Below are 22,800 nucleotides of genomic sequence, written 5' to 3'. Positions count from 1 at the left end.
GCAGTTGGCTCATAATGAATACTTCTTTAAAAGGTTTGTAAGGATCTGAAGATGTGGCTTAACATCAATATCTGGCTAAAGATTCCAGCTATTTTGGGGGTTGAATAATTTCATTATTATTTCTAACATGCCAAAAACCAAATTTGTTTGATATTTTCCAAAAGTCATGTAAGCCATCCCAGCTTTCTCTGATTCATAGCCAAGCAGACATCAGCAGCAGGAGAGTTCTGGTGGTGACAAAATGTGAAGTGTGGAATGGGGGTGAGGGAGGGTAACCCATGGAATTGAATCAGTGTTTTCATTTCCAAATATCACTCAGAGACTGATAATTCTGGATATCAATCAAAATTGCCACCTAATATTTTCTTATGAAGTTCCCTTCAAAATTATCTTCAATTCTATCAAAGAACTCAGATAATGAGTAATATATAACTTTCATAAATCTTGCTTTTAGCATTTCCATATCCATTTTCACAACTGATCAGTGCCCCTCACTCCACATCCCACACCAATAAACTTGAGAGACAGTTCTTTGATGTCCTAATAATCACATTACCAAGTCAAAGGAAAGAAAAATTTTATGGGGAATATTTCCAATTAATACTAAGCTAATAAGTTTACTCGCTTCACAAACATATTTCATTCTCACAAACTCCAGAAATACCCAATGTGCCTATGAACAGGGAAATCACTAAATTAAAGGAAAAGTATTTCTCATGCTAAATTAGACCAACCCTTGAAGTTCTGTACAAATTCTAGCCACATCAAGACTGCACTGCTCTTCAATGACATTTTCAAAATCAGTTCAAACAAAGTAGAAAGAGGCTAAGAATGTCTTTTCTCATTTGACTTTATTGATCTCTTCCTCTAAGGCACTTCTTGACACTTCACTCCCATTTGCTTTGTTTGTTTTGCTTTGTTTCGTTTTTATTTCACTGCCTTCTGTCCCTACCACCTATTCTTGAGAAAAAAAGACTGACACACAGAACTGGAGGTGGGGAAAGACCGTTTTCTACAAAATTAATAAGACCTGAGGTCTAAACAACAGTTATGTTAAAGAAACAAGAGGATTATAGTTTCTGGTATCCTATCTCCAGGTACCTTTTAGGGGAGCACAACAACATTTACATTATTTTCACCCAAATCCTGGAGCCTGCTCAATCTCTTTCTTAAAAAGCTTTGAAATAAGTTCTCAGCATCTGATCTTTCAAGCAGTTAGAACAACAGCAGCTAAACTTCACTGCAAATAAGGCCTAAATGTGATAAGTTGAATAATCTATTTCTCTAGCCCATGTAAGTTTCAAATAATGCTTTTTTGTGAAGAAAAAAATGCAAATGAAACATATCAAACAAAGGTAATATACACATATACATTCCAAATGAATAGAGAGAGCAATAGGTCGTATGAGACAGAGAAATGTCATCTTAATTAGTGCTATCAGTGACATAGCTGGCGTATCTTTGGCTTCTCTGCCACTTTGTTAAGAAAGTTATTTTCACACATTCTAGTTTAATGGGCAGTAAGCAAAATTAGCAAACACCAACAGCCCCGGGGGCTGAAAATGGATGACAGCCATGTCCACAGCCACTCAGGACAGCTGGGTTGTGCCCCATGAGCCATAAAAGTTCAAAGCAACTCTGCAGATGTTTAGGAAAAGAGGCAGAAGTTTCTATCTGTCAAGCCATAAGCCAGGTGTCCTTATGGATTTGGTTCCTTTCTTCATTCAGAAAACAGAGGTTACATTTCATATGCGCCTGTGAGTCAGCAATGATTCTCTTCCAGTCTACTCCTACGCACTGAGAGTGGGAGCCAGCTTCTCTTAAGCCTTAGCCATATCCTGTGGCTCCAAGAACAGTCCTGGCTACAGTTGGCTTGGCTGTCCTGTTTTATCAAATCAAACCTCCTCTTACCTCGACTTCCTTGTTCTTCTCTTTGTTTCTGCCCACTGAACTTCTCCCATTGCTGGCAGTCTCCCGTGCTGGGATTACGGAAATCTGGTGGAGGGGCATACTGGCAGGGCTGCAGGACTCCAGTCCCTGATTGGATGCCTTATCTCTTCACTCGCCCTGAGTAGCCCACCTGCACAATTGTTCATATCCTTGCTTTGCCAAGCTCAGTTCTAAACAAAAAGGGGGAAAAATAGTGTTTGAGACACTGTGCAGCAGAAGCCAGGGTCTCTGGCCAAAATGTCAAACACACTGAAAGGGAGTTTAGAAGAAATTCAAGAGCAAATAATCCAGGGAGTGTTGCATTCTCAAAAGGACGATTTACTGCAAGTCATAACTGCACTGCTTTGTCACTGGAGCACCCCCTCTCCCCTAAGAGCATTGTGGGAGACAATTCAATTTCTATGGTACCTAATAACTGTCATGGAAACCAAGGAAACCTAGGTCTCACAGGCCCTTATTAGCAACTGCTTCCTTTAATGGCATAGACTCCCACATTTGCAGCGGCTGCCACTTCTGCTTTTGTTTCTCCTCTGATTCCCCAGGAGTCCACTAAGCACCCAGAGACATTGCATCCTGCTGACTAGGTAAATAAGCAGAAGGCTGAAAAGCTTAGTGTCCTATTTGGAGCCAAATCTCTTCCTTGAAAAGCACGGCGAGCTGGCTGTGTCCTTCATGCATCCTCAGTAATCTACTTAGGTCAAGGGATCTGCCTTGAAGTGAAGATCATTGAACAAGGTGCTTAAAAGTAAGAAGGGAGAGAAAAAGACAGAGACAGAGACTGGGAGCAAGTGTAAATGTCTTTCTTTGGCCGGTTGTAAAAGAGAGTTAACCATTCCCTGCACCTTCGTTAGTAAGACATCAGCAACAGGAGTGAGAAGGCATCATCATTCTGAGACACAGAGCAACACTGCCCATTTCAGCCTTACTGCAGCTCCTGTGCTCCCTGAAATGTATTTGTTAGAATCAGTAGTAGCCTCTTCTTGCTTTGCCAGAAAGGAAACAGACTCTGCTAAGGGTGTGACTATCCTCTTAACAGTGAATACAATTTGGAAAAAATAAATGGTTCATCAAAATTTCTGAAAAAAATACAATCTCTCAGTAGAGTGAATTCACAAAATACACTAACTTTTAAAAATCACTTTCCCTATGATCATTTCCTCTTTGTTAGGGTATTCATTATTCTTTCTTTAAAAAGCCAGAATTTTCTTTTCTCCTCTTAGATACATGCACTTCATATTTTCCAGACATTGTGAAGAGATTAGATCTCTCAGTGTCTTTTGGGTTTCTTTGCCCCAAAAGAAGCAAAATTCAGAAAATCGGTTGTTTTTACGTATCCTTGGACACTGCTAATTTTCCTCAATCACCTAGGAGATCTTCAAAGTAGTTTCTAGCTACGATTCATCTCTAACTAGTTTTGTATTCCACAACAATAATGTCATTTTGATGTGATATTTGTATTTCTTTCAACTCATAATAGAGGGGCACTAGGGTGGCTCAGTCAGTTGAGTGTCTGACTCTTGACTTCAGCTCAGGTCATGACCCCAGGGCCATGGGATCGAGCCCTGTGTCAAGATCTGAGCTGAGCATGCAGCCTGCCTAGGATTCTCTCCCTCTCTCTCTCTCTCTTCCCTCCCCCTCTCTCTTTCCCTCCCTCCCTCTCTCTCTCCTCCTCCCTTGCCTCTCTTCCCCCGCTCATATTCATGCTGTCTCTAAAATAAAAATTAAATATAAGTTCAGAATAGGGATAAGAGTAAAAAGGGTAATTACTCTCACTGGAAACTAAGCCAACAATAATCACTGTAAATATTGGTAAAAAACTTTAATTTGAATATTTTCTGAAATAAATACTCCAATGTACTTTCAAGTTCGGTCTGTGAGTTCTTTTTGACTGGCCACCCTCTCATGAGCTGGCAGTTGTCCTCACCTCTACTATCCATCAGGCTCATCTGGGAGACTCTGTAAAACATAGATACCTGAGACTCACTTTACCACAGATTCAGTTGGGTTCAGTAGGGCAATAGTGGGAATCTGAGGTGGACAATTCTTAAAAATATCACCAATGATTCTGATACAAACCAAGTTTAAGAACCAGTGCACTATAGCAATAAAATAGCCTAAGAACAATAAGCTAATTAAAGTTTGCCTTGTGACAAATCTCTACTTTAAAATAGCGAAAGACAAGAGAGTTAGGTAGCCGTAACCCTGGCCTTTGCTCATCATCGCTCTTAGTTTGCAGAGAATATTTGCTAAATACAGAAGCTTTAATGAAGGGACTAAAAGCTAAACTCCTCCAAAATTGCCATGTCTGAAGTTAAATTGATAATGCTTAAAAATTGCTATGGCTTAAGGATCACATTTGCGACCTATAATTATGAGGTGGGTATTTCCTTACTTTAAAAATAACCATTAATCCCTCTGTCTAGAAGGACTATTTTAATTAATGGAAGGATGGAAATAGGAGTCTCTAAACTTAATGGTGTGTGACAAATACTAAAATGTAAATTATGAATCTTTTTAGAAAAGTAATATTGTCAGGGTTTACGTCCATGAAGAAATTCCATGAAAAGCTAAGGCAGCTTTCCAGATAATTTAGACTCTAGTACTTTTGCTTAAAATATTCATTGAAGTTACAGGAAAGGAGATTTTTAGCTTGAATTAACTAAATGTCTGTCTTAATCCTTTACCTCATTATGCATATGAGGTTATCCTTTGTTTGCTCTGAGATTTTTAAAAAATCAGATTTGAATTTCAAGTTAATTTGATTTATGTGGTTGAGTTATTTCAATTAGCTTTATCTTAAAATTTGGAATGTAAATCAAATTTCAGGAAAAGGATATTTACTTCCTAGAGCATTTTATACACTAAACAAGGGAAGATTTCACTATGTTTCTTTTTCAAGTAAATGCTTCAGAAATAACAGGAAAAATTAATAACCAGGATATTTAATAAACATTTAGCTGGTACTGTATTAGGTACTGCCATAAATGGAACGTTCAAAATTTTCAAACAATATTGGGGAATAAAAGGCTTTTACCACTCTGTGTCACTCCACAGCCTTAGAACACTGGAACATAACATCAGCTAAACTGGATGTTATATTGGATTGGATTTATTTAACACCTTTCTTTAAAGCAGTTCCCAAAGTGTTCTGCCAACTAGAAGCATGGAGTTTCTCTGGGATGACTCATCACGTAACGATCCAAAGCTAAAAAAACAAAAAACAAAAAACAAACAACAACAACAAAAAAAACTGTAGTGGAATGCATTTCTCCTATGGGAGCACAGTCCATCTTGTGCGGTAATTAAACCCTACGGAACAAATAGGAAGCACTGCATTCAACAGAACACTACCAGGCACTGGCCACGCTACCAGAGAAGAGCTGTGGATTCTGGAATCATTCAGCTAATTTGTGTCTATGTACACAATCTCAATACATGATCCAGATTTCCAAACTTGATTTTTGTGGAAACTATTGACTCTAATTAGTGTTGAAACCATTTTGGAACATTCACGCTCCACCTGGACAATATTTCATACACATGCCCCAATTACATTTGTTTTGCTTCTACCCTGTGGCTCTCAACCCTCTGGCTCTAGGAACAGCACCTCAATTACTGCCTCTTGCTACTAAATTTGGCATTTGCAGTTAGTAATTCTAATGCTAGGACTACAGCTTTACCTAAGAGATTCTAATTTGGTGCTTCTCCTTGTTTTCAATGACTTAAGTTTTCCCTAGTTTAAAAGGAAAACCGAACAAAATATGCATCTGATTCTCCACTGTAAGACCTACTTCAATCTTTGTCAGCTTAAAAAAAAGAGCCTCTAAAGGATTTATTTTTATTATAATTAAGCAAGAAAAGAAACACAGTATTAGGCAGACAAGGAACCATGTAAGTATCTGCTGATATATAAACTGGACAGACTAATAATTCAACATTTGTTGAGCATAATCTGTTTTCTGAACCATGCTAGGAATTAAGGAACAGGAAGTTATATATACAATTATATAGGAAAATTTCGATACTCAAGGAGTTTGCTGTGTCACTAAGGAGATATGACTCACACAGGTAAGTCACTTTGAAAAATACATGGCACAATACAATCAATATTTGAAACATAATATAAAACATTAAATGTAAGTATCAGGGCACCTCGGTGGCTCAGTAGTTTGAGTGTCTGACTCTTGATTTTAGCTCAGGTCATGATCCCAGGGTCATGGGATCGAGCCTCACATGGGGCTCCACACTGAGGGTGGATCCTGCTGAAGATTCTCTCTCTCTCTCTCTCTCTCTCTCTCTCTCTCTCTCTCGCTCTCCCTCTCCCTCCCTCCCTCTGCCCATCAACCCTACTCATGAGCTCTCTCTCTCTCTAAAATTAAAAAAAATATACATATATATACATACACACACATATATATATATGTGTGTATATACCCACACACACACATATATCATATATATAACATATATATATACATCATATATATATACATCATATATATATATATACATCATATATATATATACACACATAATATATAAATATATAAACCTTCAAAGAAGATTTGAACACCAAAAAAATCATCATAGGTCTAAATAGTTCATCTTAAGGAACAGTTGAGGAACAGGTTAGGGCTTAGCAGAAATAAGGTATTTAGTCACTTGATCATAGAGATGAATGTGAGACTAGAATGTGAAAGTTCAGGACACTAATTTAAATAACAAAGAAAATTTGTTTAAGGTTATCAATTGGTTTAAGCCATGTATGTATGGTCATTAGAATGTGTCATTGATTGAAACTTGGGAAGGGAAAGGGGAAAAAAATCAGGCCAAGGGCTGGAGGAAAGCACAGGTCTATGCAAACCAATATCTGAGTTATAAATGCACTAACAGAGGTCATATAAGTAATAAAGATAAGAACCTTAAATGAATTCTGAAAATGGAAACAAGGCATTCTGTGTTGGGGGAAGGATATTTCATAACACATCCCTATTGATCAAATGGGTTTTCAACCTGCCATTGTACAGTGCACCTGATGGCCACTGTCGTTAAAGGAAGACTATATGAGCAAGATATCATGGCATAGTTTGTATTTCATAGAAGAGAGGGAGGAAAAGCTTAGGTTAAAAAGCTATTTTTACTGGGGAACTGATAAAGCATATACTTATGTAGAGTTATGTAGAGTTAGGGAAAATATCAACCAAGCACAACAAGATCAATGGGAATAACAAAAGAAAAAATAAAAACAAAAATAATTAAAATTTCTGGTTCTGGGTTTATAAAAAATATGCAATGTAATGACACATTTCTAAATTGATGTGGTTTCCTGGGTTTTTTCTGATTGTTGAAATCCAATTGTGATTATATTTGGCATGTACAAGCATCTTTTATAATTAGAAGAACATCCACTTAATGCAGAAAAATTCTGTCCCTGAAGACTTTTCAGAAGCAACTGGACGATCAACCTTTACTGAACATAGGATGATGGATCAGATGAACTTTCAAGGTCTTTGATTTTATTCTCTGGAAACTATTCGTCCTAATTTTGGACACATCTGTTTTCTGAGGTTAAAGCAGTCTACAGTAGAGGCAAGTAATTTATTTCAGTCTTTTGGAGACTCAATAACAATCCTCACAGTCACATAAAATGTGTGATAATTAAAGCAGACACTGAAATAGTCAGTTGTACTAGCCAGTATTTTCATATTATGCTCATGACAAAAGAGTCTCATCAGAAACACAATCTCCTCACTAACTTCTATTTTGTTGAGGGGAAGAAAAAAATAATTTTGTCAATTCTCTAAAAAAACTGACATGTTAGAAGTAATAAAAATATCCAAGGACGATAAGCATACATTAATACTTAATTAGCTTTGTGGACACAATTTAGGATTAAAGTAAAAATTTGTATGCTGTATTTTACTTTATTGGCTAGACAAATTAAATTAAGATTTTGTCAAAAAACAAATGGACTTATTTTGGCAAATAAAGCTAAACAGCCTTACTCTCCAAATATGTAAATATATAGTTAATTTTTGTTAATGTTCTCTATGACTTTCAAAATACTAGTACAGCTGACTGAACAAAAAGCAAATAGGAACAAATAATGCTCTTAGGATAAGTATCGATTTCTTCACACATCTTCAGAAAATACGAAGCAGTCATTCCAGAAGGATGGATTGGCATGTATGGGGAATTTTGAGTCACGGGAGAGGGTATTCAAGTCACCTGCTTCGGAACCCTTATCTCCTAGGAAGGATGGGGGGTGGGGGACATGGTGTTCTCACACAAAGCAGTGCTCTCCCTCACCTTCCATATTCTGGAACTCTACTGTCAGTGTCTCCCGGGGTGGGTCTCATGAACCCCAGGCTTCTCAGAGCCTGGCAGCACAGCTCCTCTCAGCCTTTCAACAACTTAAAGAAAAAAATAGTGGTTTCTCCTCATTCGCATCAAAATTCTGACAGTGCATCAGAAAATTAAAGAGCAAATTTATTAAGTGTCTCTTCGTTTCTTGTATGGTTTTAAGATATTAAGCAAAGGAGAACTGGCTCTGACAATCCTAATGAAGAAAACACACACACACATATACACAAGCACACATGCATGCACACAAGCATGTACACAAAAACACAAAACCAATGACATTACTTTGGATTCCTACCTAAAATCTAAGTCCAGACATAAAACTATATGTATCTGCTCAAATATAATCTGTATTCCCTATTAATAAATTTATCTTACTAGTCTATTGAGTTTAAGTACAAAACAGAATCATAGAATTTTATATTTAAAAGAAAAATCAGAAAACACCCTACCATTTCAGACATGACCAAATTAAGTCCCAGTAGACTGAATGTTTTAATGTAAGCGCAGACTCTTTGATGGCTGAGTTAATGCAGAACAATTTCCTGATTCACAGAGACTCCTTGCCCTTTTGTATGATCTGAACCAACCTGATGAATATAAAGCTTAGATATGTTTTAAAATAAAAATAAGGGGCGCCTGGGTGGCTCAGTCGGTTGAGCTTCCGACTTCAGCTCAGGTCATGGTCTCCCTATGTGTGAGCTGGAGCCCCACATCGGGCTCTGTGCCCGCAGCCTCTCAGCACGGATCCTGCTTCAGATCCTGTCTCCTTCTCTCTCTGCCTCTCCCATATTTATGCTCTCTCTCAAAAAACAAAAAAAAAATTTTTAAAAAGTAAAAACAAGCTATGTAATAAATACATTTATTTATGTATATTATGCATTTGTTTTCTCACTCTTAGCTATTCTGAAAGAAATACTTTGTGTAGGTATAATTGGGAATTACATGTACCTTCTCTTTGGAAACCTCTTTTACTAAAGGTTGCTTTTTTTTTTTTTTTTAGCTTCTGAAAGATCTGATTTTTTTTTTATTATTCAAGGAGTAATTATTATTTGAGGACTATCTAGCTTTTTCCTTTTTTCTCTCATGACCCACTGTTTATGAAAAAATGTCAAGTATCATTAACCTAAAGTTATTAATGTTTTCAGAGTAAGTTATATTTAGGACAAATGATTCTTTTGACAATAAAATTAGTACTTTGGAAAGTCATGTAAGAAATGATGGGTCAAATTCAGAAAGTAAATCTATATATTCTGCTTTTATATCTGGCAGATTTTCGTAATAACAGAATTATTACTATAAGATTATATGCTGTATTTTCTCTCTAAATATGCCATCTCTCTAAAGTTTTAAAATAATCAGCAGACGTGAGCAATCTGATTCATTTTTAAGATAGCCATGTATGGTCATAGTCAAAACATCATCTAATATCACTGAGAGGATGAAGGTGAAATTGACTACAACAATATTGGTTTTCATAAGTTATTTAAAGATATACATACATACACTTTTAGCCAACCCCAACACAACATTTCCCCTATAAAGAATATCTTCAATTCAGAGTGGTCCTATCACATCCACACAGATCTATCTTATTTCATTCAGAATTTTTCTCATGCAAATGTAAAAAATATTACACTGTTTTTAATTTAAAAATAGAACTTGGAAATTACGATATTTTGACAAAACTAATCCAATATATTTTCTAACTTTTAAAATTAAATTTTATTTACCCACTTAACTGAACAGTTTTATATACTAAAGATTTTATAATATAGAAAATAGGCTACCTTAAATAATATGTGACCACTAATTTCCATGTTTTTACAGCTTAAAAATTTGGGGTTTTTTTTGTCCAAAATAATAGAATCTAAGATATAAATGGGTATAGTCCAAATTGAACAATATATTTTATGAGACCATCAAATATACAAAACTATCTCTTGATCTTTTGAGAACAAAATTGCTTATTCCTATTTTTAAAGTTTATTTTGAGAAAGAGAAAAAGAGAGAGAAAACAAGTGGGCAGAGGGGCAGAGAGACAGGGAGAGAGAATCCCAAACAGACTCTGCACAATCAGCACAGAGCCTTATGTGGAGCTTGAACTCATGATCATGACCTGAGCTGAAATCAAGAGTCAGATGCTTAACCTACTGAGCCACCCAGGCACTCCGCTTATTCTTATTCTTGTTTAAACAAGCAAGTATATTCCTTGAAGATTTTTTAAAATAGGACAAGAAGTCCCATAAGAATTTAATATAACTTCTTTTCAATAAGCTGTACTACTTCCTATATAATGGGTTGAATTATGTCTTCCCAAAAATACATATTAGAGTCCTAATCCTCAGTACCTTATTATTTTTTTGGAGAAAAGTCTTTAAAGATGCCATCAATATAACATGAGGTCATTAATATGGGCCCCAATCCGGGGGCGCCTGGGTGGCGCAGTCGGTTAAGCGTCCGACTTCAGCCAGGTCACGATTTCGCGGTCCGGGAGTTTGAGCCCCGCGTCGGGCTCTGGGCTGATGGCTCAGAGCCTGGAGCCTGTTTCCGATTCTGTGTCTCTCTCTCTGCCCCTCCCCCGTTCATGCTCTGTCTCTCTCTGTCCCAAAAAATAAATAAACGTTGAAGAAAAAAATTATTTAAAAAAAAAATATGGGCCCCAATCCAGGACAACTGATGTCCTCCAAAAAAAAAACAGGGGGATGTTTGAAAACAGAGACAGATGTACATACAGGGAGACTGTTATGTGAAATTTGAAGTTATACTACCACAAGTCAAGGCACTACCAAAAGCTAGGGCCTGCCACAGATGCTTCCTTAATGCTTTCAGAAGAAACAGGGCACTACTGACTTTGATCTTCGACTTCTGGCCTCAGAACAGTGAGACAATAAATTTCTGTGATTTAAGCCATCCAGTTTTGGGTACTTTGTTACAATAGTCCTAGAAAACGAATTCATTCATTCCTATAGACAGGTTCTTCAACCATTTTTACTATTAACCCTCTCCTAAATGTGTGTGAGTAATACACTTTTAGTGAGCTACTAAAAAATAACTGGCTATAATCCCAATTGAACAATGTACTTTAAGAAACCAATGAGTATAGGACACTGTCTCTTGATCCTTTTGAGAAGAAAATTGCTTTTATCCTATTCTTTAAACCAGCATGCGTGTTTCTGGCAGACTTTTAGAAATAACTAAATAAAATAAGAAATGAGTTATTCATTAACTTAGAGTAGTTAAATACAATGGTCCCGGGAGGGCAGGGGGGTGGGGGGAGTGTGCTAAATTCACTAAATATTCCCTTTGCATATACTGTTATTTTTAAAATTAATGTTATGTTCTAATTTATTTTCTGATATGAATTACATATTATATCAACATTTAATTTACCATTATAGGGGCGCCTGGGTGGCGCAGTCGGTTAAGCGTCCAACTTCAGCCAGGTCACGATCTCGCGGTCTGTGAGTTCGAGCCCCGCGTCAGGCTCTGGGCTGATGGCTCAGAGCCTGGAGCCTGTTTCCGATTCTGTGTCTCCCTCTCTCTCTGCCCCTCCCCCGTTCATGCTCTGTCTCTCTCTGTCCCAAAAATAAATAAACGTTGGAAAAAAAAAAATTAAAAAAAAAATTTACCATTATAAAATTAATACTAATGGAAAATAAGGAACAACTGAAACCTTAACTCATTTCACTGTTTATAGTTAAAACTTTTTGACGAATTAAAGCAGTTTTGGTTAAACATTACCTGCTCCATAGTCAGGTAGCTAAGAGAGGTATGATTTCTTTCCAGAAAAAAAAAAAGAAGGGGCGCCTAGGTGGCGCAGTCGGTTAAGCGTCCGACTTCAGCCAGGTCACGATCTCGCGGTCCGTGAGTTCGAGCCCCGCGTCAGGCTCTGGGCTGATGGCTCAGAGCCTGGAGCCTGTTTCCGATTCTGTGTCTCCCTCTCTCTCTGCCCCTCCCCCGTTCATGCTCTGTCTCTCTCTGTCCCAAAAATAAATAAACGTTGAAAAAAAAATTTTTAAAAAAAAAAAGAAAAGAAAGTAATCTCCATAAGGATAACTTACGTTTCTACATTCCAAATGCTGAGTAAAAGAATTAGAACAAAAAAGAAAAACTCAACTATCCTTGTTTTTAACTCATGCAATATGCTCATCAAATCTGGTGAAGTTTTCTTCAGGCTAGAAACACTTTCTGGTGGGAAACAAATGATGGGTGTACAAAAGTTACAAAGCTATTTGCTGAAACCTGAGCCTCAAGAAACACATGATACTCAGGGAGCCAGGAAAATGAAAATTATATTCCAATAAAATTCTAGGCTTCTGTAGGCATGCAGGTGTGGCTCAACTAGAAAATGACCCACAGGAGAGGCAAAAAAAAGAAAGCCTATGAGGCATGATACAAAATATGTGGGTGCTGATAAAGGACCAGGTGAAGCAGAGGGTTCTGAGGATACAGCCTTAGGAGAAGAGGAGTAACTATTGGATTCTAAGATGGCATGTGTTTTTAGTAAATGAGAATAACCATCAATGAGAGCCAGGGCTCTAGATACTAGCAATGGGCATCAAGTCCAAGGGAAATAGCTAAGGATGGAAAGAGAAAACCAAGGATGGTGTAGTAAAAACAAAGAGCAGAAAAAAGCAGTTTAGAAAGTAGCCTGAGAATGAAGAGTACATACCAATGTCTGCATTCTGTGTGTTCCCTTATGTGTGAATCTAGGGGCTTGAAGGAGCTAGAAAAAAGGATGGGAGGAGTGGTAAATGGTCAAATTTAATTTGCAAGCCAGGTTTATTTCGAAACAATGGAACATGTGTTCTTGAATATATTTTGTCAATTAGAGGTCCATCTGAGTCATTACAAGAAAAAAAGTTATGACAACTAGATCTCTGAAAATAAAAACTAGCAATTTTTTTAAATTTAAAAACTCTATTCTTTCAGTTTAAACATTAATGTTCAAATAGGGGATGCACAACTACTTATTGGGACAATCCACAAATAAATGTAATTTTTTTTTAAAGACTGAACTTGTGTTGAGTATAGCATAATGTATAGAGAAGGTGAATACCTGAAACTGATACAACGTTGTGTGTCAAAAAAATAAAATAAAATAAAATAAAATAAAAACAACAACAAAACCTGGATTCAATACCTTCTGAAGTATCTTTTAAGTGGGGATTCTGTGACATCAGATTTTGTTTATCCTTAGTATGTAAGATTATTCCTTGTGTAAAAATATTAACATTATGATACCATTTACTTTATTAAAGTAAGGTTTGGTATTAATAGGCAGAGAGTCAGCTGCTGTTGATGACTTACTATACAGGGTAGCAGAAAAAATTAAAGAGAAAAGCACAGGAAATAAGAGGTTAGATCTTACCACAGAACATTTAAGTCATCAGCTTGTGGCGACAAATATAAAGAATTTACCTGTCTAGTTATTGACTATATTGCTTGTCAATCACACACTCTTTATAACTGAAGTGATTGACTTAAACACACATACACACATGAACTCTGCATGTAAAAGCTCCAAAAGGAGGCAAAAATAATGGGACAGTTTCCTAATATAGTTAACTTTGAAGTACTAAAGACTTTGTAAACTTTAAAAAAAAAGTTATTACTATAAGAAAATTTCAAAGAGAAGAGACATTTATTTAAAAGATTAAAGTGTGTAAAATGAAGTATGAAATACTATAAAATATTTGAAAGTGGGTTACTGAATATTTAAGAATATTATTGTAACTACTTCCTGAGAAGAATAAATCAAAAGATTTATCAGAGGTATATCATTTTCTATAGGATACTATCTATATTCATGATTAGATCTCCAAAATCTAACAGCTTAGGACACTATAATAATCATTCAAATAATTTCTTTATTTTTAACAGTATTAATAATTGTCTAGAGTTTTCAATTTCCTAAGCCAATAAGATTCTGAGTTTTTTTTTTCATTTTCTTTTCTATAAACAGCATTAATTCTTAACACAGGAATACTATGTTAAATTAAATAAATGAGATGATGCCTATAAACTCGGCACATGGACTGTAATGGAGTAAGCACTATGTAAGAGTTAACCACATATCTGAAGTTTAAAATTATATAATAAATGTTTCCAACATAAAAAATGCACTTATATTTAAAAGAATAGGAATGATTAAATTCCTAAAAATTAAATTTCCTAAAAAATACTTGGGTATATTCCTTCAAACTCTAATAAAAAAGCATCTAAATACACAGTAAAACCCAGTATCTTGTATGTAAAGAGAGGTATTTCTACCTGTTGAATAAGTAGAAACATGTATGTTAAAATGAGTAACACTTTTTAAAAACCAAGAATTTTAATAGCATACACTTTTACATCCAAACTATAGTTTTATACAGTGTAACTTCTCATGATCAGAGAGTTGCAGTAGCTCAGTGTCATTATTACAAATTTGAGTTATAGTGTAGAAAATAATGATGATGAAATAGCAATTACTATTTGTTGAGACATCTACCAATGTCAACCTGCCAAATAATGTATCAGGCACTACACATATATATTACCCAATTTGGCTCTCATCATAATTTTTCTAGGCAGAATTATTATCTCTATTTAAAAGACAAAGGAACTAAGGCTCTAAAAGCTATGATTGGGTCAAGTTTCTATACGTAGTCAATGACTGACTTAAGACTAAATTTAACTCCACCTGACACCAAGCACCTTTAAAACAACATGTTAATAGAAAGGACTGATTGATAGAATACACAAAAACTACAATATTGATTGTGTGAGGTGCCCATCAGATTCCTCATGGTACTCTATTATGCTGTCCTTGCAGCCATTCCACAAAGTCAAACAGTCAATGATTGCTCTTAAAACTTCATTAATAGACACCCAGTTCAATGCACTCTAATAATGTTTTTGCTTCCATATTAGTGGGCAAAATGAGTACATCTATCACAAGCTCCTATACTTTTTGGACATCTCTTGAAGAATGTGGAATCGGTGGAGTACTAGTAGGTCAGAGTCCAGAAAATTAACTTTAAACTGGTTGAAAGACTGACTTATTTAACTCAGTATTATACCTTCCAGTTCCATCCACGTTGCTGTTGTTGTGAGGCGAGCACTGGGTGTTGTATGTAAGCGATGAACCACGAGGATCTACCCCCAAAACCAAAAGCACACTGTACACACCATATGTTAGCCAATTTGACAATAAATTATATATATATATATATATATATATATATATATAACTTGTTGAAAGAATAATTGAAATGCAGAGGTTCTAAACTGCTTTTATGCAGGATTTTAAATCATTGAAACGAAAAGATAAGTGTTCGGCAAGAGATTATTTCCTGAAAATGTTCACAGATGGCAGTCACCAGGGATGCCAAATAATAGTAAGTAGTACCTAAATTTTATAAAACAAACTTAATCTACTACCCTAAGAGCTCTGCAGGAATTGGCAGGTAAATTAAATAAAACATTCAGTGAACATAAATTTATAAGGAAAGCGAGACAGACATACAGACAGGCGCACACACAAACACACAGAAACTGAACAACATTGTCTAAAATACTTTAAAAGATGAAACTGTATTATTTGGGCTAGAGTATTTGTTTATACAATGTCTTATTTGGATAGAATACTTAATTTTAGTTCCTTCAGAGGTTACACTGAAGAAGAAAGAGCACTTGAATAGAATATTAAGAGGTACTTATTACCAGACCACACAATTGGCAAATATTGATAGTTGGCTCAAAAAGAAAATGCAATCTGAACTATGATTTCATTATAAACATTTTTCATAATTTTCAATTTGATATCTCTTCCTTCATAGAAGAACAACTATCTACCAAAATGTTTACTATTATAGAGAGAATAGCACCAGCATAATAAAGTAATAAAAACATAGATCTGTGTTTATAATTTAAAATTAACTGATGATTTTTCATTTGTTGTAGAAGAGGCTGCAATTACACAAAATTCATCCAAAAATAGCTACAATTAGCAAATAAGTAAGAAAGACAGTGATGGCAATTTAGGCCCTATTAAAATTACCACATAAAATTTCTGCTTAAGAACACAGTTGAAAGCATACACAATCATACTGTCCAATAATCTATCTTTTCTATTAAAGAAGAGGTTAATTTTTAAAAGTAGCTAATATATATTTTATCCCTTAATTTGCTTTTAAATAAAGACAACCACCTGCTGTTAGGTAAAAGTTTATATGAGAAGAATACTAGAAAAACATCTAATAGGGGCACCTGGGTGGCACAGTTGGTTAAGTGTCAGACTTCAGCTCAAGTCATGATCTCATGGTTTTTGAGTTCATACCCGCATCGGGCTCTCTGCTATCAGTGCGGAGTCTACTTCGGATCCTCTGTCTCCCTCTCTCTCTCTACCTCTCCCCTGCTCCCACACATGTGGTCACATGCTTGTTCTCTCTTTCTCTCTCTCTCTCTCAAATAAACATTAAAAAAAGTAAAACATTTAAAAACTTTATTTGAGGCTAATACATACAGAGTTAAAAAGCATGTGGTTAGATTATATGATATGTGTAAAGCACATAGATCATGAAACATTCTCAGCACTCAAGAAAAGTTAAATTATAAATACCTAGACAGAGAATGGAAATCATAAAATCCTCATGGCATAAGAAAGAAGGTAGACAGTACCAGGAAGGAAACAGTAAAAGTAGGGAGATTTCTTCCTCCATTGCTCTGAGGCTTTCTTTCCCACTGTATAAATATAAAGAACTGTGAAGAAATATTAAACTGGAAAAAATCCTTATACAAATGTTTCTAGTCATTGGACATCCAGGCAGCAGAGACACATGATTCCTGAAAAGGGGGGAAACAACGAGATGATTTCTATAATTTTCTCATTTTCTCCCTAGATGCAATTTCTGAACTCTGGTACACAGAAGAACAAAAACATAAAAATGGTTGTTTATCTTACTGAATAATACAGAGATTGAAGTGTAGGGAAATTGAGATAACTAGAATTTTTGAAGCAAAGAATCAGGAAGAAAGTACCTGTAGAGAAAGAGTTCTAGAAATCTGTATAAAGGTCCCCGTAAGTCTAACTGTATGTTTGTGAGATGAAACCCCACAAGATGAAGGAAGGAAAAAAGAACTACCTCAGAGCTATAAACCAAACAAATCCCAGAATTTACACAGGGTTCAAGATCTAGCAAGTGAGAGATGACAGAGCTAATGGAATCATGGGATATTCAGCTAATGGATAATGTCCAATTATACCTTAAAGTAAATTCTACTAAATAGAGCTTAAACACCAGACTCTAGAGGAACAAAGTAAACTCAAGTAAATTAACTCTTTGCCAAAACAACTTTTTGTACTTTTTAAAGGAAGATAGCAAAATCCAGATTCTCCAGAATGGAATATTCAGAATATCTGATATTAACTAAACCATGACTAGACATATAAAGAAACAGCAAAATATTATTCAGAGTCAGAATTAAATTGGCTGAAAGGAAACCATAAAGGTAGGAGAAAAGAAATTTGAATAAAAAAAAAAATGGAACTTCTAAATATAAAAAATACAATATCTGAAAGGAAAATTCACTAATAGATTTAAAATCAAAGTAGACATTATAGTAAAACATAAATAAACCTGAAGACATAACAACAAAAAAATTATCCAAACTGTAGCAAAGGGGGTAGAGGGAAAGACTGAAAACTAATAGACCAAGAAGGAGTGAAATATGGGAGAAAACCAAGCAGCTGAACACTCATGCAACTGGAAGGCCAGAAGGGAAGAGAAGAGGAGGGAGCAGACATTATATTGCAAAAAACAAATGGTCAAAATTTGTCCAAAGTTTATGAGAATTATATTCACAAATTCAAGAAACTTATGAAACCACAAACTGAGGACATATAAAGAAAATCAGACCCAGACACACCAAATTCAGATTTCTGAAACCCTTTAAAAGAAAATCTTAAATAATGCTGAAGAGAAAAAGACCTGCTAATATGAGAGAAGAAAAATAAGGATTATGCCAAATTCTCTTTAGTCCATCTGGGAGGAAAAAAAAAAAACTGTCAAGGCCAAATTAAATACCAAAGAAAATATGCTTCCAAAATGAATATAAGACAATTTTTGCACAAATAATAACTTAGAAAATCTATGGTAACAATTCTGCATTACAAGAAATGTCAAAGAAAGTTCTTTAGGCCAAAGGAAAGTGTCACCAGATGGAAATCTGTACCCACACAAAGGCATGATGAATTCCAGAAATAGTAAATATGTCAGTAACTATAAAAGACATGTTTTGTCTCATTTAAACTTGTATTTAAACGTCAATTGTTAAAAGCAAACATTTTAGAATTTATAACGTATATATATAAATTTATATATAAATATATATATTCATATTTTATAAAAATATATATAATAAATATAATATATATAAATTTATATATATTTATATATTATATAAATATATATTTATATAATATATAAATATATATTTATATAATATATAAATTTATATATATAAATTTATATATAAATTATATATAAAAATATATATACTATATAATTTATATATATACATAAAGGTATGCAATAATAAGACAAAGGATGGAAGAAAGAATAAATGAGACTATCAATATAAGGGTCTTATAAATGTAAAACAGTATGATTTAGGGTATACATGTAAATGTTATGACAATATAAATATTTAAATGCTGGAAATCACTATAAAAATAAAATAAAGTTATGTAGTATTTTTTTTTAAAGTTATGTAGTTTTGAGCCAAAGATGGAATAAAACTGAATTCTGAAAATACTCATTCCAAAATAAGACAAGGGAAAAGAAGAAAAAAAATAATAAAAATATGGGTAAAATGATGGAATAATAAAATACACAACAGGATGATAGATTGCAATTCCAAACTATTGCTACTTATATTAAATACAATTGTCTATACACTCCGAATAAAAGGCAGAAATTGTCAGACTATATTAATAATGCAAAAGCAAGTTATATGCAGTCTACAAAAGAACACATTTAAAAAAATTTTTTTTTTCAACGTTTATTTATTTTTGGGACAGAGAGAGACAGAGCATGAACGGGCGAGGGGCAGAGAGAGAGGGAGACACAGAATCGGAAACAGGCTCCAGGCTCTGAGCCATCAGACCAGAGCCCGACGCGGGGCTCGAACTCACGGACCGTGAGATCGTGACCTGGTTGAAGTCGGACGCTTAACCGACTGCGCCACCCAGGCGCCCCAAGAACACATTTTAAATGTAAAGACATGCACAGGTTAAATGAAAAAGTAAAGATATATGTCATTCAAACAAGAGGAAGTAGACAAATTTGTAATTATAGTCTGTGATTTCAACACTCCTCTTTCTTTAACTGACAGTTAAGGTGGAAATAAACATATTCAAAAACAACACTCAACCAACTCCACACAAGACTGCAGAACAGAAATTCTTCCCAAGTGCACATAGAATCTTCACAAAGATATACCCTGGGTAATGAAAAATACTCAATAAATTTAAAAGAGGTAAAATAATCAAATATCTGTTTTCTGATTACAATGGAATAAAATTAGTAATCAAAAACAAGGAAATCTCAGAGCACCTGGGTGGCTCAGTCAGTTAAGCGTCTGTTGATTTCGGCTCAGGTCATGATCTCACAGTTTGTGGGATCGAACCCCATACTGGGCTCTGCACTGACAGCATGGAGCCTGTTTGGGATTCTCTCTCTCCCCCTCTCTCTCTGCCCCTACCCCACTCTCTCTCACCTTCTCTCTCAAAATAGATAAACATAAAAAATAAATAGAAAATTCCCAAATAATTAGAAATCAATCAATATATTTGAATAGTACCCATGAGGCAAGGGAGAAATCTCAAGGGCAATTTAAAAACATTGAGAAATGAATGAAAATGAAAATATAGTACATCAGAAATTGTAGGATGCACTTATATCAGTGCTTAAGGAGAAATTCTTTATAGCTTTAAAGATTTCTACTAGAGAAGGAAAAAGGTTTAAAAGTAATGTTATAACTTTCCAATCTAGGAAGTGATAAAAATGAGATCACATCAAATGAAAAGGAAATAAAGAGAAATAATAACGAAATAGAAAATGTTGGTAAATTAGCAAAAAAAAAAAAAAAAAAAATAGAGAAAAATCAATGAAACTAAAAGCTTATCCTTTGAAAAGGTAAATAAAATTGATACATTCCTAGGTAGGCTGATCAAGAGACGAAGAAAGGCTCTAATTTACCAATAACAAGGATGAAAGTGGAGTCATCACTAGATAATCAACAGACATTACAAAAGATAATTAAAATTACTATGAACAATTTTATGTCATTAAAAATGACAAATCAGATACAATATTTAAATTCCTTCACAGATACAAATTAATAAAACTGACATAAAAGGAAATAGAAAATCTTAATAACCTTATTCCTACTAAAGAAATTGAATTCATAATTTAAAATGTTCCAACAAAGAAAATTCTGTGTCCAGATGTCATCACTAAGTTTTATAGTTGACTTAGAATTAAATACTAGTATGACACACATTCTTTCAGAAAATATTAAAGAAGTGTACATTTTCCCAACTAATTTTTGAGAACAAAACTACTCCTCTATCAGACATTCCAAAGGGAAAAAATTATAGACCAATATCTCTTATAAACATAATTGCCAAAACATTTAACATAATTTTAATAAGATGAATAGAAAAGGAAAATACATCATGACAAAATAAGGCTTATCCTATGTAAGCATGTTAGTTTAAATATAAAAAAATAATGTATTGCTCTGTAGTAAAACTAAAAGAAAAAAAATAAGTGACTCAATGAACAGAGAAAAAGCATTTCATAAATCTCAACACTAGAAGACAATACAATTTTAGCAAACTAAGAAGAAAAAGGAAAACACTCCCTCAACTTGATAAAGAATATTTATTTAAAATTTCTAGCTAACGGGGGGGGGGGGGGGGGGAAGAGAAGCAAGCCAAGAAACAAAACTATAGACAACAAACTGATGACTGGAGGTGGGTGGGCAGATGGGTTAAACAGGTGATGAGGATTGGATTAATGAGTACACTTGTGATGAGCACCAGGTGTTGTTGTATGCAAGTGGTGTAAGTGATGATGAATCACTAAATACTACAAGTGAAATTTAATATTACACCGTATGTTAACTATCTGGAATTTAAATAAAAACTTGAAAAGGAAATAAATAATTTTACAAAAACCAGAGTAAATAAAAATATTTTAAAACTTATATTCAATTATAAACTTAAAATTAAAAAATACTTTAAAAGAAAAACCTAGTCTACACTGCACTTAATGATAAACAAACAACCTAAATACTTTCCTTCCTATGATCAGAAAAAAATACAAGAATGATCACTCTCATAATTTCTAGTCAATATTTTGTTTCCAGAAAACATGATCAGGTAAGTAGACAAGACTTAGGAATCTCACAAAAAGCAAATAGAACTAATTGCTTAATTAACTGAGTTAAGACAAATTATAGAATTGAAAGTCCATATACAAAAAATCAATTGTATTTGTATACACTGACCACAAACAATAATTAAATGTAATTTTCAAAAAGATCATTTACAGTATCATCACCTCAAACTATTTAGGGATAAAGTATATGTAAGATTTGTACATTGAAAACTGTAAAACATTTCTGAGAGAAAATAAAGACTTAAGTAAATTGATAAATCTATTATGTTTTTTAGAGTATCAATATTGTTATGTCAGTTCTTTCTAAATTTATAGATCCAATGCAATTACAATCAAAATCCCAGTAGGCTTTGTATAAAAACTGACAAGCTAATTATAACGCTCATACGCAAATGTACAGAATCCACACTTTGATTCAAATTTGATTAAGAACAAAGTTGAGGAATTTGGATTACCAGATTTCAAGATTTAATATAAATCCAAGTAATCCAAAGTGTGGGAACTTTCAGTGTTTTTCACTTTCAGTGTTCAGTGGGAACACACAGGGAATTTTCAAGTGTACATCTGTGGTAAGTTGATTTTTCTAGAACATGCCAGGCTATTGATCCTTACCTAACACCATAGACAAAATTTCACTCAAATTAGAACAAAGACCAAAATATAAGGGCTAAAACAATCTCTAAAAGGAACAGTAGAAAATCTTGGCAACTCTGGGTTAAGCAAATACTTTTAGCTAAAAGAAAGCCATGAATATAAAGAAAAAAAAATTGATAAATTTCATTCAAATCAAAACTACTGTGTTAGAAAGACATTATTTAAAAAAAAAAAAAATGAAGAAGCACCTGGGTGGTTCAGTTGGTTAAGCATCCAACTCTTGAATTTGGCTCAGGTCATTACCCCAGGTTTGTGGGATCGAGCCCCATGTCAGGGCTTCACACTGAGTATGGAGCCTGCTTAAGATTGTCTTTCTCTCTCTGACCCTCCCCCAGCACACATATGTACATGTGCATTCTCTCTCTCAAATAAAAACAAA

At 34.4% G+C, this 22,800-nt stretch overlaps 1 protein-coding gene across 8 annotated transcripts in view; it reads right to left on the bottom strand.

The window, feature by feature from the left end:
- Nucleotides 1-22,800, bottom strand: part of MARCHF1 (membrane associated ring-CH-type finger 1) — an 892,783-nt gene that overhangs the window by 490,930 nt on the left and 379,053 nt on the right. For 4 of the 8 annotated variants that reach the window (XM_086703934.1, XM_086703941.1, XM_086703943.1 and 1 more), the window contains exon 3: nt 1,912-2,120. The exons of 2 other annotated variants lie outside the window; for them this stretch is intronic. Coding sequence is in view for 1 of the 6 variants with exons in the window: in XM_086703941.1 (XP_086560067.1) it covers nt 1,912-2,010 (99 nt within the window). In the remaining 5 variants the exon portion in view is untranslated. Of the gene's footprint in view, nt 1-1,911; nt 2,121-2,358; nt 2,639-22,800 lie in introns of those variants that run through there. 2 more of the 8 variants (XM_086703936.1, XM_086703937.1) reach the window with 2 other exon arrangements.

The sequence above is a fragment of the Puma concolor genome, chromosome B1 (genome assembly GCF_028749965.1).
Source record: "Puma concolor isolate L17-30 chromosome B1, mPumCon1.1.hap2, whole genome shotgun sequence".
In the NCBI taxonomy this organism is placed as follows: Eukaryota; Metazoa; Chordata; class Mammalia; order Carnivora; family Felidae; genus Puma; species Puma concolor.
Note: the sequence above shows the minus strand (reverse complement) of the source record. Positions and strands in the feature narration are given on the sequence as shown.